Source organism: Ursus arctos, unplaced genomic scaffold (assembly GCF_023065955.2).
Source record: "Ursus arctos isolate Adak ecotype North America unplaced genomic scaffold, UrsArc2.0 scaffold_14, whole genome shotgun sequence".
Taxonomy (NCBI): domain Eukaryota; kingdom Metazoa; phylum Chordata; class Mammalia; order Carnivora; family Ursidae; genus Ursus; species Ursus arctos.
The window spans coordinates 7811693-7832658 of record NW_026622808.1 but is presented as its reverse complement, the minus strand read 5'-3'; the positions used below and the strand labels follow the sequence as shown (position 1 = coordinate 7832658).

The window sequence follows — 20966 nt, the reverse complement described above, 5'->3', positions numbered from 1 at the left end:
CTTAAAGCACTTGCCAGGTTAAGATGTTCTTCTTTTGAGAACTATCCCATTTACAAAGATAGTCTTCTAACAACCATGGTTATAACACATGACTCTAGAACTTGGCTGCACATAACCCAACCAGAGGTGGACTTCTGATCCAAGTCCGGTTACACAGAGTGTCTCTCCTGAGAATTTGGAACTGGGGTCAAAGACACTGGTCTCAGTCTCCGCAGGAGGCTGAACTACAGAGATGTGAACTTGGGAGCTAGGGGGTGGCCGTGGGCAGGACAGGTGGAGAGAGTTTGTCTGCTTAGTGAGGAAGCAGAAGAGAAGGGGAGCAATGACCATCCCCAGAGCCCCAGGGAAGGAGCTGCAGAGGGGCTGCCCAGCTCCAGAGGGCCCTTCAGTTCCTGGCTCCAGCCCTCCTGGTGCCCAATGGTGCCCCTTGATGTGCATTCCTTGAGCTACCCTGGGGGCCTAAGAATGAAATTCCCCTTAATGCTGAGGCCAGTTGCTTATGTACTTCTGACACCTGCAATGGGAGAATTTTAAGATGGTGGTTAAAATAGCAGAAAAATGGAGTCAACTGAACACAGAGCATCTCCATTACCTGCTGGACGTTCTGCCCTTTGGTGACATACTCGTTCCCAACCTTCACTCTTGGACAACACAAGCCTTTCAACATTTCTGCAGAGTTCAGACCCATCAGGTAGCCAGCTTTGTCAGCCACTGAAGGAAGAGGGAAACGGTGTCACACAAAGACGGCAGTGGCTGACATGGCGAATCAGGCCCCGGGTCCTCCCAGAAACGTTTCCCATAATCCTTTTTGGTGTTTTTATGTTCTCCTACGTGCACCAGGACTGGGCTTGTCCAAGGAAGCTTCGATCTCATAATCTAGGGGTGCAGGTTTTCCAGAACTTTTAGTTTGCCTTCTAGATGCAATCTTGAACTGAATCTTGACCTACTGATATTTAAATTTCTTTACTTTTTTTTTTTTTTTTTTGAGAGAGAGAGTGAGGAGAGCAGAGGAGTGGTGTAGGGAGAGGGAGAGAGAGAATCCTAAGCAGGCTCCATGGTCAGCACAGAGCCTGACCTGGGGCTCGATCTCCCGACCTGAGATCACGACCTGAGCTGGAATCAAGAGTGGGACACTTAACCGACTAAGCCACCCAGGTGCCCGTGACTTTCATTTTTTTAAATTTAAGATTTTATTTATTTATTCGACAGAGATAGAGACAGCCAGCGAGAGAGGGAACACAAGCAGGGGGAGTGGGAGAGGAAGAAGCAGGCTCGTAGCGGAGGAGCCTGATGCGGGGCTCGATCCCATAACGCCGGGATCACGCCTGAGCCGAAGGCAGACGTTTAATTGCTGTGCCACCCAGGCACTCCTGTAACTTTCATTTTTAAGAGGATACAGCTACACAGTAATACTGGAGTCTGATAATTCCACAAAATGGCGAATGAGTAAAGGAGGCACCATTCGGACAGTTAACAACAGTTAGCAATATATGTTAGGCAGCTCCCTAAATTTCTGCAGGATGTCATGCTCATAGCTGAGAGAGAACTAGAAAACCTTGACCCAGCCTTCTGGTGGGTTGGGAGAGGGTCAAAAGCAATTGAGATTTGGCAATTTCATAGAGTTCATTGGGGATTCAGCTGACTTTGGAATGGACCTGGCTGCCTGCACTGAACTCATCGAGAAGGTAGAGAAATACTGCTCCTCTAGGGACAGCTCCTCCTTGGTCGGGACCATTACCTTATTGCTGGCTGGGGAGTTGAGCTAATGAAAATCCTGGGCAGTACTTGTCAAGTGCTTAATAAGAGGCCAAATGTGTGCTTTCCTCTTTGCTCAAAATATCCCTTTCTCTGCTCTGCCCATGTCGGCGGATGGTTTTCTTCTAGTTACCCCAAACTTGCAAGTTTGGGGTGATTACATCCTTTCTTCTCATTGCTCACATGCCTGTGGCCAGACAGGGACCAAATCCTGCTCCCTGCCGCTTCAAAAGAGCTGGCATCGCCCTCGTTTGGAAGAGTATAGTGGCAGAGAGCCTGGGCTCTAGACTCAGAGGGCCCGATGCTCAAATTTTGATTTTGCTTCCTTACTACTCAGTTTTCTCATTTGTAAACTGGAGGGAGGGTTTGTGGCAGGACCCCATGGGTTGGGCTGTCGTGCAGTGGGGGCCTGGTGTGGGGTGAGCTTTCAGCAAATGTTCACTCGGATTGGTATCATCGTTAGAGGACCTCAGGACTGGATTATAGCCCCCACTCTCCCCTTTGCAGCATCTTTCTGCTCCTACACACGGAACACGCAGCAGCTGGGCCTGGAAGGGGGCCTGAGCCCCCGCCGTGATATTTATCATATGATCCACCCTTGCTGAGGAGCCTGATACACTTTCTTTTCATGGTCCCACTCTCTTGATAAGCCCGACTGCTCACAGATTAATTCCCACGAACTTCCCCTGCTACGTGGAGAGTTCATGGTTTCCCCCTGTGCCTACCATGTACGTTCTAAACCATTTATCCCCGCACTCAAGGCCTTCTCCAACTGATACCAAAATAACCGCTTTTTAATCCCCATCTCTTACAAATCCACCGCACATATCCTCTTCTGTAGCCAAATTGGACCCCTCTGCTGTTCAGTCCCCTCACATTCCTTCCTCTTCCCCCTTGGTTGTTATGCTTCCTCTCTGCCCAGACCGCCTTCTTCCCGCTCCCCCTCTTCAGAATCCTACCCATCCTTCAAAGTCCATGTCAGTGCCCTCTTCCTCCAGGAAGCCTTCCTTGATTATCCCAATCAGAAGTGTCCCTGGCTCTGAACAGTTTCTCTGGGGCCCCTTATCTTACACCACTGCCACAGCCAGGATTCCAAGATGGCCCCGAGGATTGGCGCCCCCTGGTGTACATTTCCTGCATAATCCCCTCCACTTGCTCGGGGGTGGAAACCAGTGAATGCTGATGGGCTACTTATTACTCCTGCAATGAGGTCACTAATCAGTCCATTTGGAATTAATAAAAGAGATTAAAGACACAGCGTGAGAGATGAGGTGCACGAGCAGGGCGCATGGTGGGTGGGTCCTGCTGCTGGTAGTCCTTCCCACTGCCATCTGCTCTGTTTCCAGGACCTGGCGGGGGGTGGGGGGGGGGTTGGAGAGATCAGCCAGGTGAGAGTCATGAAGTGGGGAGGGGGGGAGGTTCGTACACCAGTCCCTGGTTCAGGGTTAAGTTCAACAGATGTCAGAATGGAATTGAAGGCAACAGGAGGAGAAAACTTCCTCACCTGGCCCAGGTGCTCAGGACCGCATTCTGCATGTGAATAATGACGTGCACGGAGAGAAAGTGACAGAACCATATCCTCTCGTCAATGTCTACCTTAAGATAGCAGGTGAACTGCGATGGTGAGAGCGAGGTGGGCAGTGATTACTCGTCCATGAGAATGATGTCTTTTGTTTCTCAAGGATCCACCACTATCAGATTCCTTGACAGAAGGAGTGGACTTCCCCAGGGCAAGCACAATGAGCCTTGGATACCCCACTTTCCATTTGTGCAACTTCCGAAAAGCAGCTCTCGGGAGGAACCCAGAGCTCATCTCACGGGGCCCCGTCCACCCATGAATATAGGGGCAGAGTCAGACGCCAGTCTCTGCCCAGATGCGGTTACCTTCGGTGCCGTCCGGCTCTGCCTGCTCCTCCCGCTGCTTCTGCTTGAACTTCATGTTCCCATAATGCATCACGGCCCCCGTGAGCTTGTAGATCCCGACTTTCTCCTCTGAGCTGAACCCCAGGATGTCAATGGCGTTCTGGGAGTTAGAGAAAGGACAGTTGTCACAGGGACTCAGTTTTCCCTGGCAAAGACCTCACCCTTTCTGTACTGCCCGTGAGACAGCATTTGCCCAAAGAAGTGGATGACGGGGTGGTATGTTAACTTAGGGGTTAAAAGCCATTTCTTTAACATGTTTGTGTGGGAGGGTGGAGACTATGGGAGAAAATGTGAACGTTCTGTTTTCTTCCATCCAATCAGGACTGATTTGAATCCTTTACATAGATTTAGGGCCGTTTTCTGGATGAGGTCACTGGCAACCATCACGTGATACCAGGAGAAGGAAGGGTCATGGAGAGTGTCTGAGAAATAGTGTCCAACACCTCGAGAGTCTGGCATTGGAAGCCAGGAATTCTGGTGGTGTTCAGGGTTGAGACAATATGGCGCCCCAGCCTATTCGAACTGGAAGGGAAGGTCATCGAAGAGAATGCCGTCATTTTTCAAATAAGAAAGGGGAGAACTTCTGCAGAGCCCCCTTGTGCTAGGCGTGGGCTAAGGCACCATCCATATCTCACTGCGTCGCTATGAGAACCTTAGAGGTGTGCAGATCTTTCCAAAGTTCCAGGTGAGACCTGAGGTTCTAACGGGCTAAGAGACCTGCCCCAAGTCACACAGGTAGCAGATGATCAAACTGGGGCTGGAACAAGCACTGGGTCACTTCAGAGCCTACAGGCAGTAGCTGACTTGGTTTTATAGCCACTCGGCCGGTCTTCTACTGCAAAGATTTAAACTAGGAAATCCTTCTCTGGGGTCTATGTATTGACTATGTAACGGAGCTTGCAGCCTGAGCATAAGCAATGCCCACTGGGGGAGCTGACATGTCTGGAACGTGTCTGGTGAGCTGGTAGGGCAGTGTCAGCGGGACGGTATTGGACAATGAGGCTCTCTTGGGTGGCGCCCCCTTCTGGAGAAGGAGAGTCCAGGCCGGGAGCCCACCTGGCGGAGGAGAGATTCTGAGCCATGATGGCCTCCTTGACTCCATATCCCATCTCCAGCTGATGCATATCTATGCTGTAGGAGGGGGTTGCTGTAGGTTAAAAGGGAAAACCTTTCACTCCACATTGGAAGGAACCAGGTGAAAGAGTTCCTGTCTGGGAGCCTCTTGGGGAATGCAGTCCCTCGTGGGGAGCACTCCCCCTCTGCTCGGCCGTAACTGACCACCCAGGAGAAGCTCCGTGGGAGAAGCTCCGTGGGAGATGAATTGCTCAGAGATGGTGTCTATTAGTTAAAAAAATGCAGGTTCTGGGGTTGGGCAGACCTGGCTTCAAGTGTTCTGTCATTGACAAGCTCTGTCTTGAAGCAAATCGTGTGTTTTCTTTCTAAGACTCAGCTTCCCTCTTGGTAAAATGGGGGCATTTTACAAGAGGTTTTGGAGGGGGCTTAAATGAGATAAAGAAGGGAAAGCCATTTACCTCTGTTCCTAGCACATGTAAGTGCTCAGTGCACTTAGTTGTTGTTGTTGTTGTTATTATTATTATTATTCTAGTTATTAACCTTGGAAACAAGCTAACGGCCGGAGGCCTGACAGGTGCGCCGAGGACGTGTGGGAGCCGAACGTGAGCCTGATGGGGGCAGGTAGCATGAGGTGTGGCCTGTCTGCTGCTATAGAGTGGGTTGTTTTTCCTGCTTTATACTTTGCTGTATTTAAAAATTTTTCTTAAAGAACCATGCAGATGGTTTTGTAGCCCGAGAATTTCCAACAAAACCTTTAACAAACTTTATACGTGCAAAACCTGACTCTAAAATGCTGGGGAATGGAACTGGAGGCCCGTTTTGGAGAACTTTCTGTCTCCCCACGGCATCTTCTGGGGTGGAGCTGAGTGGCGAGGGGTGCCTTCTGGACTAATTCCCTTGACATCTTGATCTCTGAGAGCTCGGGTCTGTTCACTGAGCATCCTTGGGTCCCAGTCTCTGATTAGATCGCTAGGGTGCCTCTTAGTTCACAAACTCAGTAATTCTGTGCTGAAAGGAAGAAGGAAGGAAAGAAAGTGCTTACATCAGTCGCTAGAAGTTCTTCACTGTCGTTAATGCTGGCCACGGTGACCTCTCCCTGGCTCACGAAGGGGAAGTCAAAGGGATTGGTTGAAATGAGGAGCAAGTCTGCAAAACACGAAGTTCCTGTTAGCATCTCACATGTGCATGGTGCGCTCTGGGTGTTTTTCCAACGTGACTGATTTGGAGGGTGAGACCAGTACCCTAAGAACTTACCGATGAGTTCTGGCTTCTTGTTTGACAAGATTTGGTAAAAAATGTGATAGCTTCTCTCGCTGGATAACTGAAACGTCACTCTGGATTTTTCCAAGAGATCTAAGGGTAATAAGAAAGAATGTGGTTTCTGCTAGGAAGTGCCTCTGTGGCCAAATACCATGGTGCCCAATATGGCGTTGGGACTCACAGGTTTCAATGTCCGCTGATGCCAGCTTTCCTGTGGCTCCAAAATGAATTCGAATGAACTTCCCCTGTCCAATGGCAGGTTGACAAACATCACAGTTATTTGATTTAGATGGTACTGTGGCTGCCTTTTGCCAGGTGCTACCAGCCATGGGTGGGAAGGGTAGGGTCAGGGAGGAAGTGATGCTAGAAGGGGAGGACTTCCCTGCTCTCTGTCTGCCTGGCACCTGAGTCCCCAAGCTGGCTTAGCCAAGACTCAGATGTTGTATGCAAAGCATCTGGCCCTGTCCCTCCAGTTTTGGGGACATCCACGAGTTCCCTCTCCAGCTTCTGCTTGGGATCACCTTACTTTAGACAGTCCCCTTGGATTTTATCCTGTTCTCTGGTACCTGGATTCCCAAATCCTTCATGATACCTTTGATAGGCCTGGTTGCACCATCTTGCCAACACTTCTTCCTTCCTTCCTTTCCTTTCCTTCCTTCCTTTCTCCCTCGCTCCCTTCCTTTTTTCTCTCCCTCTATCTTTCTTTCTTTTGCCTCTGGGTGTTCCTTCTGAGATTTCTCACTTTGGTTTTCCTTATTGCTTACTATAAGCAAACCTAGCTCCCAGGCTCAGGCCAGGCTCTCTGGCTCCCAAAATACGCATTCAGAGTCTGAGTTCTCCCCTTTTGAGGGGAGGCAAGAGGTGAAATTTTGTGAGGGACTGGTTTCTACCACACCATGAGCAAATCTGAAGGCAACAGTGTTGCATTGTTCATCGACTCACAGAGTCTGGACTATAGTCAGCACTCTGTAATCTTCTATTTTCCAAATGAAGCTTGGGGAGAGTTGGTGAAGGGTCAGTGGAGGTGTGAGTGAACTGTAGGTGTTGGTCTTCAATATTGCTAGCTGCTCAGTGGAAAATGATGGAAGTTTTAGCCTGCAAATGTTTGTTTGGTAGGTGGAAGGTGGATAGGTTAACCGGGGCAATCATGACTTCTGGGTCAGGGCCAAGAGGAGAGACCCAAGTACTAAATAAATGGGAGTGGCAGTGGGCGTATCTAAAGGTATTGTCTTCCATTTTAAGCTGGTGCCAGGTTAACACAATAACTTGGTGCAAGTAGATGCACCATATCTCTGCTGTATAACACGCACCCGGATCCCCTACAAGCAAGAGTTTTTAGTTGTGCACTAGGAAGACACATGTGCAGATGCGCAATGCACAGAGGACCAAGGGAAAGAAAGAAAGGTCAAGGCTCATCCCCAGGGTCTCTGATGGCTGCTTCCACTTTCTTATCAGTGAGCATTTTCTCCTTGAGAAGCAACCATAAAACACAAGCTTGAGATTATCCAGCTCCTGAGATGTGTGGAGTCCTGATATTGTCTTGCAAATATAAGCATTAAGTGAGGGCTTTGCCTCATGGTAGTTGTTCATTTCGTGGTATAGTGAGATTAGGTGGAGGGCTGGATGTTTGTGTATTTGCCCATGGGGAAGTAAAGGTCTCTTTGGGCGAACAAATCTTAAGCGAAATGTCGAAGGATGAAACATATCCTTCAATATCTACATCAACGTAGTCCCAAGTTTTGAGCTCTCCTGCCTTCCCCGGGTTTTTCCTTCTCCCAATTCCTTCTGACTTGGAGCAGTTCAAAGCTGCTCCCTTAATTCAAACTAAGGTTTCCGTGGCTAATAAGCCAATGGAGATTGCTCAATGGACTTCAGCATTTTAAAATGCTTCCACCTAGTGAGACCATAAAGGAATCTCTCCCTACTTGTGGAATTTGAATCACCATGACTTTAGGATGCTCTGAGGTGATGAGCCTCGTTAGGAATGGACAGATAAATCCTCCCTCTGCCAACAATGAGCTAACACGTTCTTCAGAGTATCCGATTATCCCAGCCGGGCTCAATTGATCTGAATGACTTGAGGGTAGAATAAGGCTGGCTATACTCTAGTTTATGTGGGTTTTTAAAAAAATATATATATCTCCAGCATTTGAGGAGAGAGTTTGGTTCTTGGTGGGGGGGGGGTAGTTAAAATTAGACTGGGTCTTACAAATCTTGAGGAGTTGTCATTTCTCACGGTCTTGGCGTTTCCAAAAGCCTCAAGCAGGGGGTTGGCCTGGATGATTTGATCTTCCAGAGTCCCCTAATAATAAACAAGAAAAACCAAAAGAAGGACTTTGGAGTATCCTCTGAAGGAGCCCATGGTGACTTGAAACTGCCCAGAGCAGAGTCCTGGGAGAGACACTGACCAGCCCAGGCTGGTGGTCAGTGCCGATGGGTGAAGGTACCCATGGACCCGTCCCCACCACCCAAGGAGGCTTCAGAGTCCCATCCCGGAGAGGGTCTCCTTGGTATAGCATCAGTGTGACTCTGGCCACACCAGATTCCAGGTTTCCTCTTGATTTTTCAGACCTCCTTTCATCTCTGATAACACTCCATTATAAATCATGGATTTTTAGAATACATACCTCTGTTGCAGCATGCATCATGACCCATCTAATACAGACATTTGGGTGCAGAAGTAGACATAGAATTGAGCAATGAAAGTCACCCAAGGGATCGTATAATAGAAATAGTGGTTCTCAAAAAAAAATTTTAAGTCGCAAAAAATATGTCACGAGAATTATTGCTCGGAAGTCTGTTTATAGGGGCGCCTGGGTGGCTCAGTCGGTGAAGCATCTACCTTGGGCTCCGCTCACGATCCCGGGGTCCTGAGATGGAGCCCGGAGTCGGGTTCCCTGCTCAGCGGGGAGTCTGATTCTCCCTCTCCCTCTGCCCCCAACTCATGTTCTCTCCCTCTCTCTCTCGTGCTCTCTCTCAAATAAATAAATAAAATCTTTTAAAAAAAGAAGTCCACTCATAGAAAGCAGAATTTTTACTCTCACCCCCCACCCACGACTGCTTATCCTTCTGTCTCCAGAGCCATTTCCAAACTACTATCCCGCCCAGTGTTTCTCAAAGTGTGATCCCTGACCCCTTGTGTGAACGGCGGGAACATGAGAGAAATGCAGAGTAGCAGGACTGTGAATGTGAGTTAGTAATTTCAATCAGATTCTGGGCCCAGGGCCTAGCAATCGGTGGTTAAGAAGCACTCCTGGTGATTCTGATGTGCGCTCCTGTCTGAGAGACGCCCCCTCCCCCCAAAGCATCCGTTCTTCAGGGGAGCACAGGACTAGCTGCTTAGGGTCCCCGGGCTGTTGCTGATGGAGCCAGTGCTACCGCCTGCGTCCACCAGGTGGCACCACCTCCTGCCTTGCCCCACAAGCACGGGTGGGACCAGACCCTGTCCCGCGCATCTCTGCTGAGCACTGAGCCCTGCATACACTGGGTGCTCACCCCGTCTTTAAGTTGTCCTTGCTCCAGCAAACCTCCAGATGCAGGGAGCTCCTCACCTGCATCTTGCCTGGTTGCTGCTCCTTCTTTTTGTCCCCAGTGACCGCAATTGTCGCGAAGTACTGGATGACACGCTTGGTGTTCACCGTCTTCCCCGCCCCGGATTCTCCGCTGTCGGTTCAGAAGCAAATAAGATAAAGGAGTGCAAGGGACGGCTCTGGCTTCCAAGTCATCGTGGTGCAAACTCAGGTTACTCACGTGATGAGGATGGACTGATTGTCCCGATCTGGAGAGGCAGAGGGGAGAAAACAAAATAAAGAAACAGCAAACACACAGAATACAAAAATAGGGCAACATTGGGGCTGATTGGAGTGCATAGCTTTGCTGTGAACTAGCAGTGTGGGGACTTGGGTGTGGCTAATCTTCCTCCTATTTTCGTAGATTTCCTGAATGTGGGATGTGTAGCATGGACCGTGAGGCAAGTGACCAGTGAATCCCACAGCGGGAAAAGGATTCTTGTTCATAGATCTTCAACTGCTTGCCAGCAATTTCTCATCTCCTTTTTTAACCAAGAGAGCAAGTCTCAGACTCCGGGCTTGTGGGAAGGCGCAGCTTCTCATTATAATATATGGACACTGATTATCATTTGGTTTTTCTTTTACCTTTACTCTCTACTTGTGGAAAGTGATCATGGTCTTCCCCTTACAATAGTTTAGGAGTTGAACTGTATCCCCCGCTACCCAAATTCATCTGTTAGTTTCTTACCCCCAGGAGCTCAGAATATGACCTTATTTGGAAACTGAGTCATTGTAGATGTTATTAGTGAATATGAAGTCACATTGGGGGACGCCTGGGTGGCTCAGTTGGTTAAGCTCTGCCTTCGGCTCAGGTTGTGATCCCGGGGTCCTGGGATCGAGTCCTGCATCGGGCTCCCTGCTCAGCAGGGAGACCGCTTCTCCCTCCCCCTGCTCGGGCTCTCTCTCTCTCAAAAATAAATAAATAAACAAATAAATAAATAAAATATTTTTTTAAAAAGATGATGTCATACTGGAGTGTGGGGGGCCCTAATCCACCCTAATCCAATACAATCGTGGGCCTTATCCAAAGGAGAGATTTGGAGACAGATGCACACAGGGAGAATGCCACCTAAAGGTGACTGTGTAAGCAGGGTGGAGCTTCTACCAAGGAACCCCCAAGATGGCCAGCAAACCACCAAGAAACTTCGAGAGAAGCAGGGAACGGGTTCTGCCTCTCAGCCCTGGGGAGGAGAGGACCCCACTGACATCGCCAACCTTGGACTTCCCGCCTCCAGACTTGGAGACAATAGTTTCTGCTGTGTCAGCCACCCGTTTTGTGGTACTGATACGGCAGCCCTAGGAAATTCATACAAATAATGCTATCGATCCTCTTTTGAAAACTGATGTAGCTTCAGTCAATTTGAAGAAAAATATTAAGTGTGCAGGAATGGCTAGGCTTGAGTGTGAGAGAGGAAGGGCTGAGGTTTGGGCAACCGGAGGTTGACAGATGACTCCAAGGGTCTTCAGATCTCGAAGGCTTGCTTCTGCCTCTTGAGTCTGTAGCAGACCAAGTCAGGTGAAAGTGGGACAGACAAAAGTGACTCGAAACACAGTGACATGACAGTATTACCACGTGTCTATTTCCTGTGCCATTCTGGAAATGTAGGTTATAGACACTGCTATGCCCGGTTCTCCAAGTTTGCACCCTAGCAGCTATTAATCTAGTCTCTCTTCTTCTAAGCATGCTCATGTTGGGGGGAGGAAGGCGGTTCTTTGGAGGTGGGGGTAGGGCCTCTCCCTGCATCCTGCATTCCCCCAAATAAGCAGGTGCACAGCGAGGCTTTAGACGTGAGCACTAGCCTATGCACCGTGGCTGCTAATGGGAGATATGAACCTCTGGCTTTTCATCATATCATCAGAGTTCCCGAAGGTCACCTTGACCATCACCCCATTCAGATGATCAAGGCCTCGGAAGGACTTGAATAATTCACTAAGAACCAGTCCAGTTAAAGGGCTTGCATCATTAACTGAAACTATTTTAAAAAAATAGGGATTGAAGAAATTGCTCACCCGTCAGCATGAACTGGTAGGCGTTGTCAGAGATGGAGAAGATGTGGGGCGGGGCCTCCTGGCGCTTCTTGCCTCGGTAGGCGGCCACCACCTCGGGGTTGTACACCGGCAGCCACTTGTAGGGGTTCACGGTGACACAGAACAGGCCCGAGTAGGTCTACACCAAAAAGAAAAAAAAAAAAAAAGAATATAATCATTTCATGGGGACCTTAATCATCTATTTTTCAAACTATTAACTAGCTGCATGAGCAGAAGGCCATGAGAATGAACTCACGTAGATCATCCAGGCTGCGTAACGCTCTTTGAGGTTGTACAGCACCGCGGGCTCGTGCAGGTGGGTCATCATGGCCATGTCCTCGATCTTGTCAAATTTCGGAGGGTTCATGGGGAACACCTGGTCACTGTTGAGAGTGAGTGTCTGGGGATTGAGAGGAAAAGCACATGATGGAGAGGACAGCCAGTGCTAGAACCCTGCTGTACTTGGTGTGATGGAAGTAGCGAGAGATTGCGGTGTAATCGCCCGATTAGCATGAGTAGCTTCATGGGTCATTTCCATTCCCAGAGATGATCCACAAATAACTGTCCTTGATGAACCCAGTTCTGGTCAAACTTCATAGCCAGTTCTGGTCTGATGCCCACCCCACCCACCCCCAGGTCAGTGTGCCCTTGTGTGTGCCAAGAACGAGTTGCAGGTGTACACAGCAACAGAGCCCTTCAGCCCTCAGGGTCCAGGTGGGACTCGGGATGGCCCAGGCCATGAAAGGTTGCCTCTGTTTACCCCATTTGCTTTGAGTCCTTCAATGCAACAAAGGTTGGATGGTTGGAAGGGAATACTCCAATGTATTCTGTGCATTTCCACCTCAATACTTCTGCTCACGTGGGTTCCTTTGTCTGGACTATCTTCACTGAAATTATGTTCAGAAACCCTCAAAGTTCAGCTCAAGTGACTCCTCTTCCATGACCCGTTTCCTGTCTCCCCGTCTTTTCAAGGCTTCCATAATTCCTTGCAGCTCTGCTCTAATAGTTACAATATTTGACTTGTAGCATGGCCTGTGGCTGTACAGTATTTCTGAGACTATTACTTAGTCTCAAACCCTCCTCTGGGTTTGCCCCCCGCCCCCGACTCCCCCATTCAAATATACAGCTGGCTGTGCACTCCATTACTCAGAAGAGGTAGAAAATAGGGCAGAAAAGAGAAAGAGCTTATAAGGCTTTCTGGCTTCTGTTTTCCCAAAGCCTAAGTCCTTAGAAAAGCTTTGAGGGTTGTAGTGAAAAGACAAAAGGAAGGGGATTGGTTGGTACATACCAAATCTCTTGAGGAAAGGAAACTCTTTTGCCCCACCACCCTACACCAGAGAGACACCCAAAGTAGCAGAGGGGAGATGGGAAAGTCTGTACGTCCTGAAGCTTCAAGCCCTGGGACGTGTTTCTTAGCAGATCATTTGGGGGTGGTGGGGTGGTTGTGAGACCCTCAGTGTGGTACTGTGTAACGTCCTGAAAATGAGGCACAACCATAGGAGGGGATCCCAAGGTGAGTGAAGAAAATTTATCTCCCTCCCAGTGAAAAGAGGCTGAAACGAGAGGTTAAGTTCAATAAACAAACAAACAAGAACTAAAAGACAGATCTTCCTCATATGCCTGAGTTTGTGAACTGACAGTCATACCTGCCAGACACATCTTGATTCCTACACTAGGTGGTAAACTTTGGGAAAGCAGGTGCTGAGATGTGCTTCCATTTGCAAAGGGACGGATGGTAGACGTGCGTGTCCAGTAAATACTGAATTGACCGATGTACTGTAATTCTCAACATTAAGCTAGGCATCACCTCCAGTGCTTTCTCAGGAGGTCACTCTGCAGCGTAGGGAGGGATATTTGCCTGGCCCACCCAGCAGTGATCAGCACCAATGTCTCCTTTAAATGGTCCAGCCTCTGCCACCCACACCTTCCCTTTTCCCTGAAGCAAACATCACAAAAACTCTCAAAGCCCAAGTCCTGGAAAAGTGAAAGAAGTGGGAGTGAAGGTGTTTGCAAATAGGTGCTTTCACCGGTCGCTTCACTACCGAATAGGCAAGTGTACATTTTGTTCTATCTTCAGATTCCTCTGGACCAGCACGTGGATTCCTAATACCCCACTCCAAAGGCAAGTGATGGAGGACATCTGAGATCAACACTTACCCGGTCATCCAGGGTCTTGACTGTGACTTTGTCATTCTCCCTGCTCTGGATCATACCTTTCACGTACATTTCCTTATCATCCACTGCAAAGCAGGCTTTCTTAGAATCAAATGGGCGGTTTTGTGCCTCGATTCTCTCCTTCTCTGGCTTCCGCAGGTAGGGAGCTGCTTCTCCAAAAATGGCCATTTCTGCATCGGAGCTCATGACTGCAGGGGGCGCTGGGAAGACCAGGGAGAAGGTTGAGTCTGGAGCTTGCATGACTCCTGAATGGGAAGGGCCCCACCTTGTTATTTCTGTGCAGATGGGGCCAAGTCAAAACCTCCTGGGATTAATTTAGGTCCTGAGGAATCCAGGACCAGGTCTAGGGGCTTAGATTGGGCAAGTGGATGTGAGCTAAAGGGGAGACTGTACTCTCAGAAAAAATTTGAGGGCTTGTTTTCATCCCTGAGTGCTGATTTAGGGGGGGATATCTGTTAGTTCAGCCCCATGCATGGAAGGAAGTCTGAACCAACTAGAGTGAGCCCATTAAAGGTGAGCCCAGTGAAGGGGGATTTGAGAAGCACTTCCTTAATTACACATCATGTTTGAGCCCCATGATCTCAGCATCATCCCCAAATCTTAAGGGCATGTGAAAAGAATTATTGGGAAGTTGATAATTCCTAGTAGAAATCTCAGACAGCCCAAAGAATAGTAAAGACTTGAATGTAAAGTCTTGCCACCCTTCCTTAGTATATTCTAGGTAGCAAGCTGATGGGAGGCATTATGGCCAAATGCAGTGGTTTAACGTGCATTAACACTAACGTGCACCAGAGTTACCTGGAGGGCTTGTTAAATCACAGATGGTCTGGGGTTTCGATTCTTAGGTCTGGGATGGGCCTGAGAATTTGCATTTCTAGCAAGTTCCCAGGGAATGCTGATGCTGCTGGTCCAGGGACCATATCTGAGAACGGCTGACCTGGAGCCTTCCTACAAGTGTGGTCCTTGAATCTGTTATATCGTACCGCTCAGGAGTGTGTTAGAAATGCAGCATCTCTGGGGGCGCCTGGGTGGCACAGCGGTAAAGTGTCTGCCTTCAGCTCAGGGCGTGATCCCGGCGTTATGGGATCGAGCCCCACATCAGGCTCCTCTGCTATGAGCCTGCTTCTTCCTCTCCCACTCCCCCTGCTTGTGTTCCCTCTCTCACTGGCTGTCTCTATCTCTGTCAAATAAATAAATAAAATCTTAAAAAAAAAAAAAAAAAAGAAATGCAGCATCTCTGACCCACCCCGGATTGCCGAATCAGAAACCGTGTATTCAATGAGATCTCCAGGGGATTACATAGCCGAGCGAGAAGTATTGGGTCTGGTGCAGTGGTCTCCAAACTTCAGTTGTGTATAGCAATGTCAGAGTGTGACAAGCAGTGTTTAATTAGTTTAATATCTGCCTTACAACTCACTGGCTGGTGTGTGTGTATGCATGCGTGTGTGTGTGTGTGTGTGTGTGTGTAAGACCCTTTCTGTCTCTGCCTCTCCCTCTCTTCCACTTTCTCCCTCCCATCCCTCCTATCATTCCCGCCCCAAACCATCCCCCCTTTTCTTCAGCCCTTCTCTATTTTTCCCTGCTTAGAAGCCAGAAAATCTGGCTTTAAAGTCCCAGCGCTGAACTCGGCCAAACCACTTAACTTCTCTGGGCCCCTGTGTATTTCCACTTAAAATGAAGCAGCAAGTCGAGCTGATTTCTAAGGCCCCTGCAGATGGTGTGGTTCTCGGATTCTGCTTGTCCAGCTCCCTCTGGATTCTGACCCCTGGGCCCCTCCACTTCTTTTCCCCACGTCGCTTCCCTTCCTTTTTCCTCCCCTTTCCCTTCCCTCTCGTTCTTCTGTAACTGATTACAGAGTGAAGTCACACACATGTATCCCCATAGCTCTCTTAAGAAAAGTTCATATTTTTTAAATAAGGCTTTTTACGTTTCCTAGTGAAAGTAGGAGAATTGAACATTTTACGGTCCTCTCTTGGAAGCTAGTCCCCAAGCTCCTCCGTTATGAAATCGCTCTTCATTTGGTAACATGTTTTATTATTCCTGCCTGCGCTGCTCTGGGGTTTTATTCCTACAAAGAGAATCATCGGCTTCCCTCTGGACCTTCTTCGGCTAAGTTACATTGTAATTTTACTTTGGCCACTGTCTCTGCTGAACTGTGGTGGTTAGATTTTCAAAGAAGGAGACTGGAAGTCAGTAGCACTCCCAGAAAGAGGGCCCCTGGCCTGTGGCCATTGTGCCGGTTCAAACTTTCTCGGTTCCTGGATAGTGGATCAAGACGGATTCGTGCAGGGGCACCTGGGGGGCTCAGTCGGTTAAGCATCTGCCTTCGGCTCAGGTCATGATCCCAGGGTCCTGGGATCGAGCCCCATGTCCAGCTCCCTACTCCTCCCCCCTGCTTGTGCTCTTTCTCACTCTCTCTTGCTCTCTCTCTCTTTCTCTCAAATAAATAAAAAAAATCTTAAAAAAAAAAAAAAAGAATTCGTGCACATAGCTTTCCCATTCCCTAACGGTGGTCCCCAGTGTTGTGGCTTAAGTGGGTTTTACAATAATGGTGGTTCTCCAACCCTGTGTTCTCAGAATCCCTTCACACTCTCAAAGATAGAGACTCCAGCAAGCTTTGCTTTATATTGGTCATATCTACGGATATTTATCATATTAGAAATTACATTGCATGTCAACATAAATAACATATTTTTATGAAAATGACTATTTTTCAAAAATGGAAATAAATTAGTGGGAAGAGTAGCATTGTTTCTCATTTTTACAACTTTCTTCTGTATTTTTTTTAAAAAGGATTTTATTTATTTATTTGAGAGAGAAAAGAGAGTGAGAGAGCATGAGCGGGAGGGGGGTTGTGGGGACAGGGAGGAGCAGACTCCCAGCTGAGCAGGGAGCCCACCGCTAAGAGGATCTCGATCCCAGGACCCTAGGGTCATGACCTGAGCTGAAGTCAGATGTTTAACCAACTAAGCCACCCAGGCTCCCCTTTAGAGCTTTCTTTAATGCCTACTGAATAAAAGACAGCTGGATTTTCATGTCTGCTTCTGTATTCAGTCTGTTACTGTAAGGCTTTTTGTTTTTTGTGGGTGTTTTTGGTTAAAGTAAATACAGACAATCCACCCTTACACAGTTATGTAATTTGGAAAAGGAAAGAGTATTTTCATTGTCTTTTCTTTTAAACATGTATGTTTGTATTTATTTATGTAATCTCTGCACCTAACATGGGGCTTGAATCATGACCCCAAGACCAAGAGTCTCGTGCCTAACCGACGGAGCCAGCCAAGTGTGCCCCTTTGTTGTCTTTTCAAATAATTTTGCATATTTTTCATAGATATTATGCCAGAACTTGACAAGTGGTAGTTTCTTAAAGGCTAATTGCAATGTGGAATAAAATCTGAAACTGTATCCATGAATATTTTGTACTCTGTTATGTTATAATCCATTGGTCTGTATTTCAACTTTGGATGGATCTTTCCCCAGGTATGAACATCATACATTAGTCATTTGGAAAATATTGGTTCATGGAGTTATACAGAACTTCTGAATGTTTTAAAGAAAGCGGGGGTAATCAGAAGGGGGAACGAAGCATGAGAGACTATGGACTCTGAGAAACAAACTGAGGGCTTCAGAGGGGAGGGGAGTGGGGGAATGGGATAGACCGGTGATGGGTAGTAAGGAGGGCACGTATTGCATGGTGCACTGGGTGTTATACACAACTAATGAATCATCGAACTTTACATCAAAAACCAGGGATGTACTGTATGGTGACTAACATAATACAATACAAAAATATTATTATAAAAAAAAGAACTTCTGAATGTTGACACGTTTCATTATAGAATATAAAACAATCACAATCATTAATATCTCCACTGATTTCATTAGAAAATTCTTTAAGTATTAGGAAATGGTCAAGTTAGTGGTAGCAGTTGCACGTTTCCAAAATTCTAATTCTTGTTGAGAGCTCAAATGTTATCATCAGTAACAAATGCTGTCAGTTGTTTTCCTTGAAATAATAAGCACACTAGAAGTTCTTTCAAGTAGTAACGGGGCTGCATGAACAAAGTGGCTAGTTGATATTGCAACTCAGACAACTGTACATGTGCGTTTCTTCGAGACGACCATCAAACTCCAGTACGAGCTGGAGTACCTTATGCAGACCTCCCATTTCATCACAGAGAGTAATTATGAGTACATGTATGCAAGAATTGAATTATACTAAAGTTAATAATTTTTGCTGCTGGAAATTTTAAGGAATTTTTAAGTAAAAATTTTTATTTATTTATTTTAAATTTTTTAAATTTTTTAAATTTAAAAATTTTTTTTTGATGTAAAGTTTGAGGACTCATTAGTTGCATATAACACCCAGTGCACCATGCAATACGTGCCCTCCTTACTACCCATCACCAGCCTAAAGTAAAAATTTTTAAATAAAATAAATTGTTTTGCATGACAATGACTATTAGTCTGGCTTGGTGCCATTCCTTGATTTATAATAAAGCATCAGAAGTTTGATTTGCCTTGACTTTGCATCATTAGGTTAACAGAGTGAAAAAAGGCAGAGGGTCTGGGTATCATTATGAAAATTGTTTGGATCTCATGTTCCTCCTGCAAAGCTCTTAGAGATCTTCAAAGATCCAGGGGGCACTCTTGAGAATGGTGGTACTATGAGGGAATCTTGTCAGGTTGTAGGTTTCCTTTTCCTTTTTTTAAAAATTTTATTTATTTATTTATTTTTTAAAGATTTTATTTATTTATTCAACAGAGAGAGAGACAGCCAGCGAGAGAGGGAACACAAGCAGGGGGAGTGGGAGAGGAAGAAGCAGGCTCATAGCGGAAGAGCCTGACGTGGGGCTCGATCCCAGAACTCCGGAATCACGCCCTGAGCCGAAGGCAGACGCTTAACCGCTGTGCCACCCAGGCGCCCCTTCCTTTTTTTTTTTTTTTTTAAAGATTTTATTTATTTATTTGACAGAGAGAGAGACAGCCAGCAAGAGAGGGAACACAAGCAGCAGGAGTGGGAGAGGGAGAAGCAGGCTCCCAGCGGAGAAGCCTGATGCGGGGCTTGATCCCAGAACGCTGGGATCACGCCCTGAGCCGAAGGCAGACGCTTAATGACTGTGCCACCCAGGCGCCGCCTAGGTTGTAGGTTTATAACCGAATATAATTTAGCATGACTTAGCATTAAGCATGTACCCAAAATGTTGGAAAAGGATCTACATCTAATTCATCTGCAATAGAATCTCTGTGGCTGGGAATTTCCATTTTTCCAAGAGCCTCAAACCCTGTGATGTTTGGGAATCACTAGCTTAGTCATGATTTTGCTTCCTAACACCATAGCATGGTCCCGTTGGTCATGCATAAAACGACTTCAGGCAAGTATTTCTTAATTTTAATGATGTGTTCATTAAATCTATTATTTTATCAAAGTTGAATTGTCATCAATTGTAAGAGAAATTATGTTGAGTTTCAGAAATAAAGAAAAAATGCATCTCATGACAGTACTCGTTTCATTGATTGTAAAATGCTCTTCAAGTTCAGAGATAATATTTTGTGAAAAATGCAAAAAAAATTAAAATTGATCGCGTAGGGTAATATATGTTCTATCTGTTTATGCTGGTGATACAAGGCAGTGTTTCTCACGCGTTAGTGTGAGTATGAATACAACTGGGCGTCTTTCTGAAATGCGTGTTCTAATTCAGCAGGTCTGGGGTGGGGTTGAAATTCTGAATACCTAACAAATGTCTCAGCTGATGGTCTACATTTCATAGCAAGCATACAGGGTGGGGTGACTTTAACAAACAAATCTAAGGAGGGTCACCTGGGTGCCTCAGTCGGTGAAGCGTCTGCCTTCAGTTCAGGTCATGATCTCAGGGTCCTGGGATCAAGTCCTGCATGGGGAATCCCTGCTCAGCGGGGAGCCTGCTTCTCCCTCTCCCTCTGCTCCTCCTGCTTGTGCTGTGACTCTCTCTCTGACAAATAAATAAATAAATAAATAAATAAATAAAATCTTTAAAAAAAAAAAAAAGAATAAAGCCTGAAGTTGGGGGGAAACCGTAATAGCTCTCGGTCAAGTTCAATTTTAGGCATCTCTGAGAAACAAGACTTTCGTGTGGGTTTCAAATCACGCCCCGTTTGGAGGTGCAGACTTTTCTCCTTTTGGCCGCTATTCTCACCAGGACTCAGAACCCAGTATCTCCCAATCTTACTACCTAGATGAGACACGAGTCGTGTCAGCAATATTCTCGCAAAGGCGTTATCCCGCCTATTGAACACCTTCAGGGACAGACAGCTCTTTTCCTTTTGGGCAGTTTTCACAGGTGGAAGATTCTTCTTGCATGAGATTGAAATCTGGCTTCCTGGAACCTGAAGATAGTCGGTCCTCATTCCGGCTCTCGGTACCAGCAGAAGGAGGTCAAACCGCCTTCGCACAGGACGACTCTGCTCCCATGTGATGGCTTCTCTGCGTTCTCCTTTGCTTTATTTCTCCACGCTGCACAGCCCCAGCTGTATCTTCATCTGCTTCTTCCGTGATGTGCTTCTGCATCTCCTTTCCTGTCATGGTGACCTCACTCCTGTTAATCTCCCAAAGTGTGACATCCAAACCACATGTCGCCCTCCGGCAGCCTGTGCCCTCACCTCTCTTGACCCAGGTGTAATGCCCGAGGTGGTGACTGCCTTCTGGCAGTGTCATCCCACTGATGACTCACCGCTCACCATCTAGCAAAGCCCCTCAATCCTCTGCCTGCGTGCGGTTGCTAAGTCAAATCTTCTCGCCATATTTATGCACCTGTGTTCTGGGACCCAACGATAAAACCATTCATTCTTGGCTGATAAGCTTTGCCTTGTTAGGTCTGATCCAAATCTCCAGGCGTGACTCATGGTGCGCCTGGACTCTACCCTCCCAAAGTCCTCTAATTAGCTCCTTCTCAGTTCCAAAAGCTTGGCCTGCTTATATCGCTGCCTAGCTGTGTCCCTTCAATGACCAACTCTGTTCCTGTCTTTAGGGGTCTTCTCATTGAGACAGCCATCCCAGCCCACCTAACCTCCATTTGCCACCTTCTGAGTGCTCCCCCTTCCTCTGTTTACTGTCAGGGCACCTGACTTTGCTCTTGACTTTTGTCCCTCCCCTGGGGATTTCTCAGCCACTCTATCTTGTCAGCAATCAGGCGTCATGTCTCA

The 20966-nt window shown here is 47.2% G+C and overlaps 1 protein-coding gene across 1 annotated transcript in view; it reads right to left on the bottom strand.

The window, feature by feature from the left end:
• The window catches only part of LOC113271209 (myosin-13), a 48619-nt gene extending 34649 nt beyond the window's left edge, over positions 1-13970 (bottom strand). Inside the window, 11 exon segments of the mRNA XM_026521000.4 lie at positions 593-711; positions 3640-3778; positions 5795-5898; positions 6007-6105; positions 6194-6257; positions 8222-8314; positions 9564-9675; positions 9763-9790; positions 11592-11748; positions 11866-12009; positions 13767-13970. Coding sequence (XP_026376785.3) covers positions 593-711; positions 3640-3778; positions 5795-5898; positions 6007-6105; positions 6194-6257; positions 8222-8314; positions 9564-9675; positions 9763-9790; positions 11592-11748; positions 11866-12009; positions 13767-13970 — 1263 coding nt within the window.
• Positions 13971-20966: the final 6996 nt, after the last annotated feature.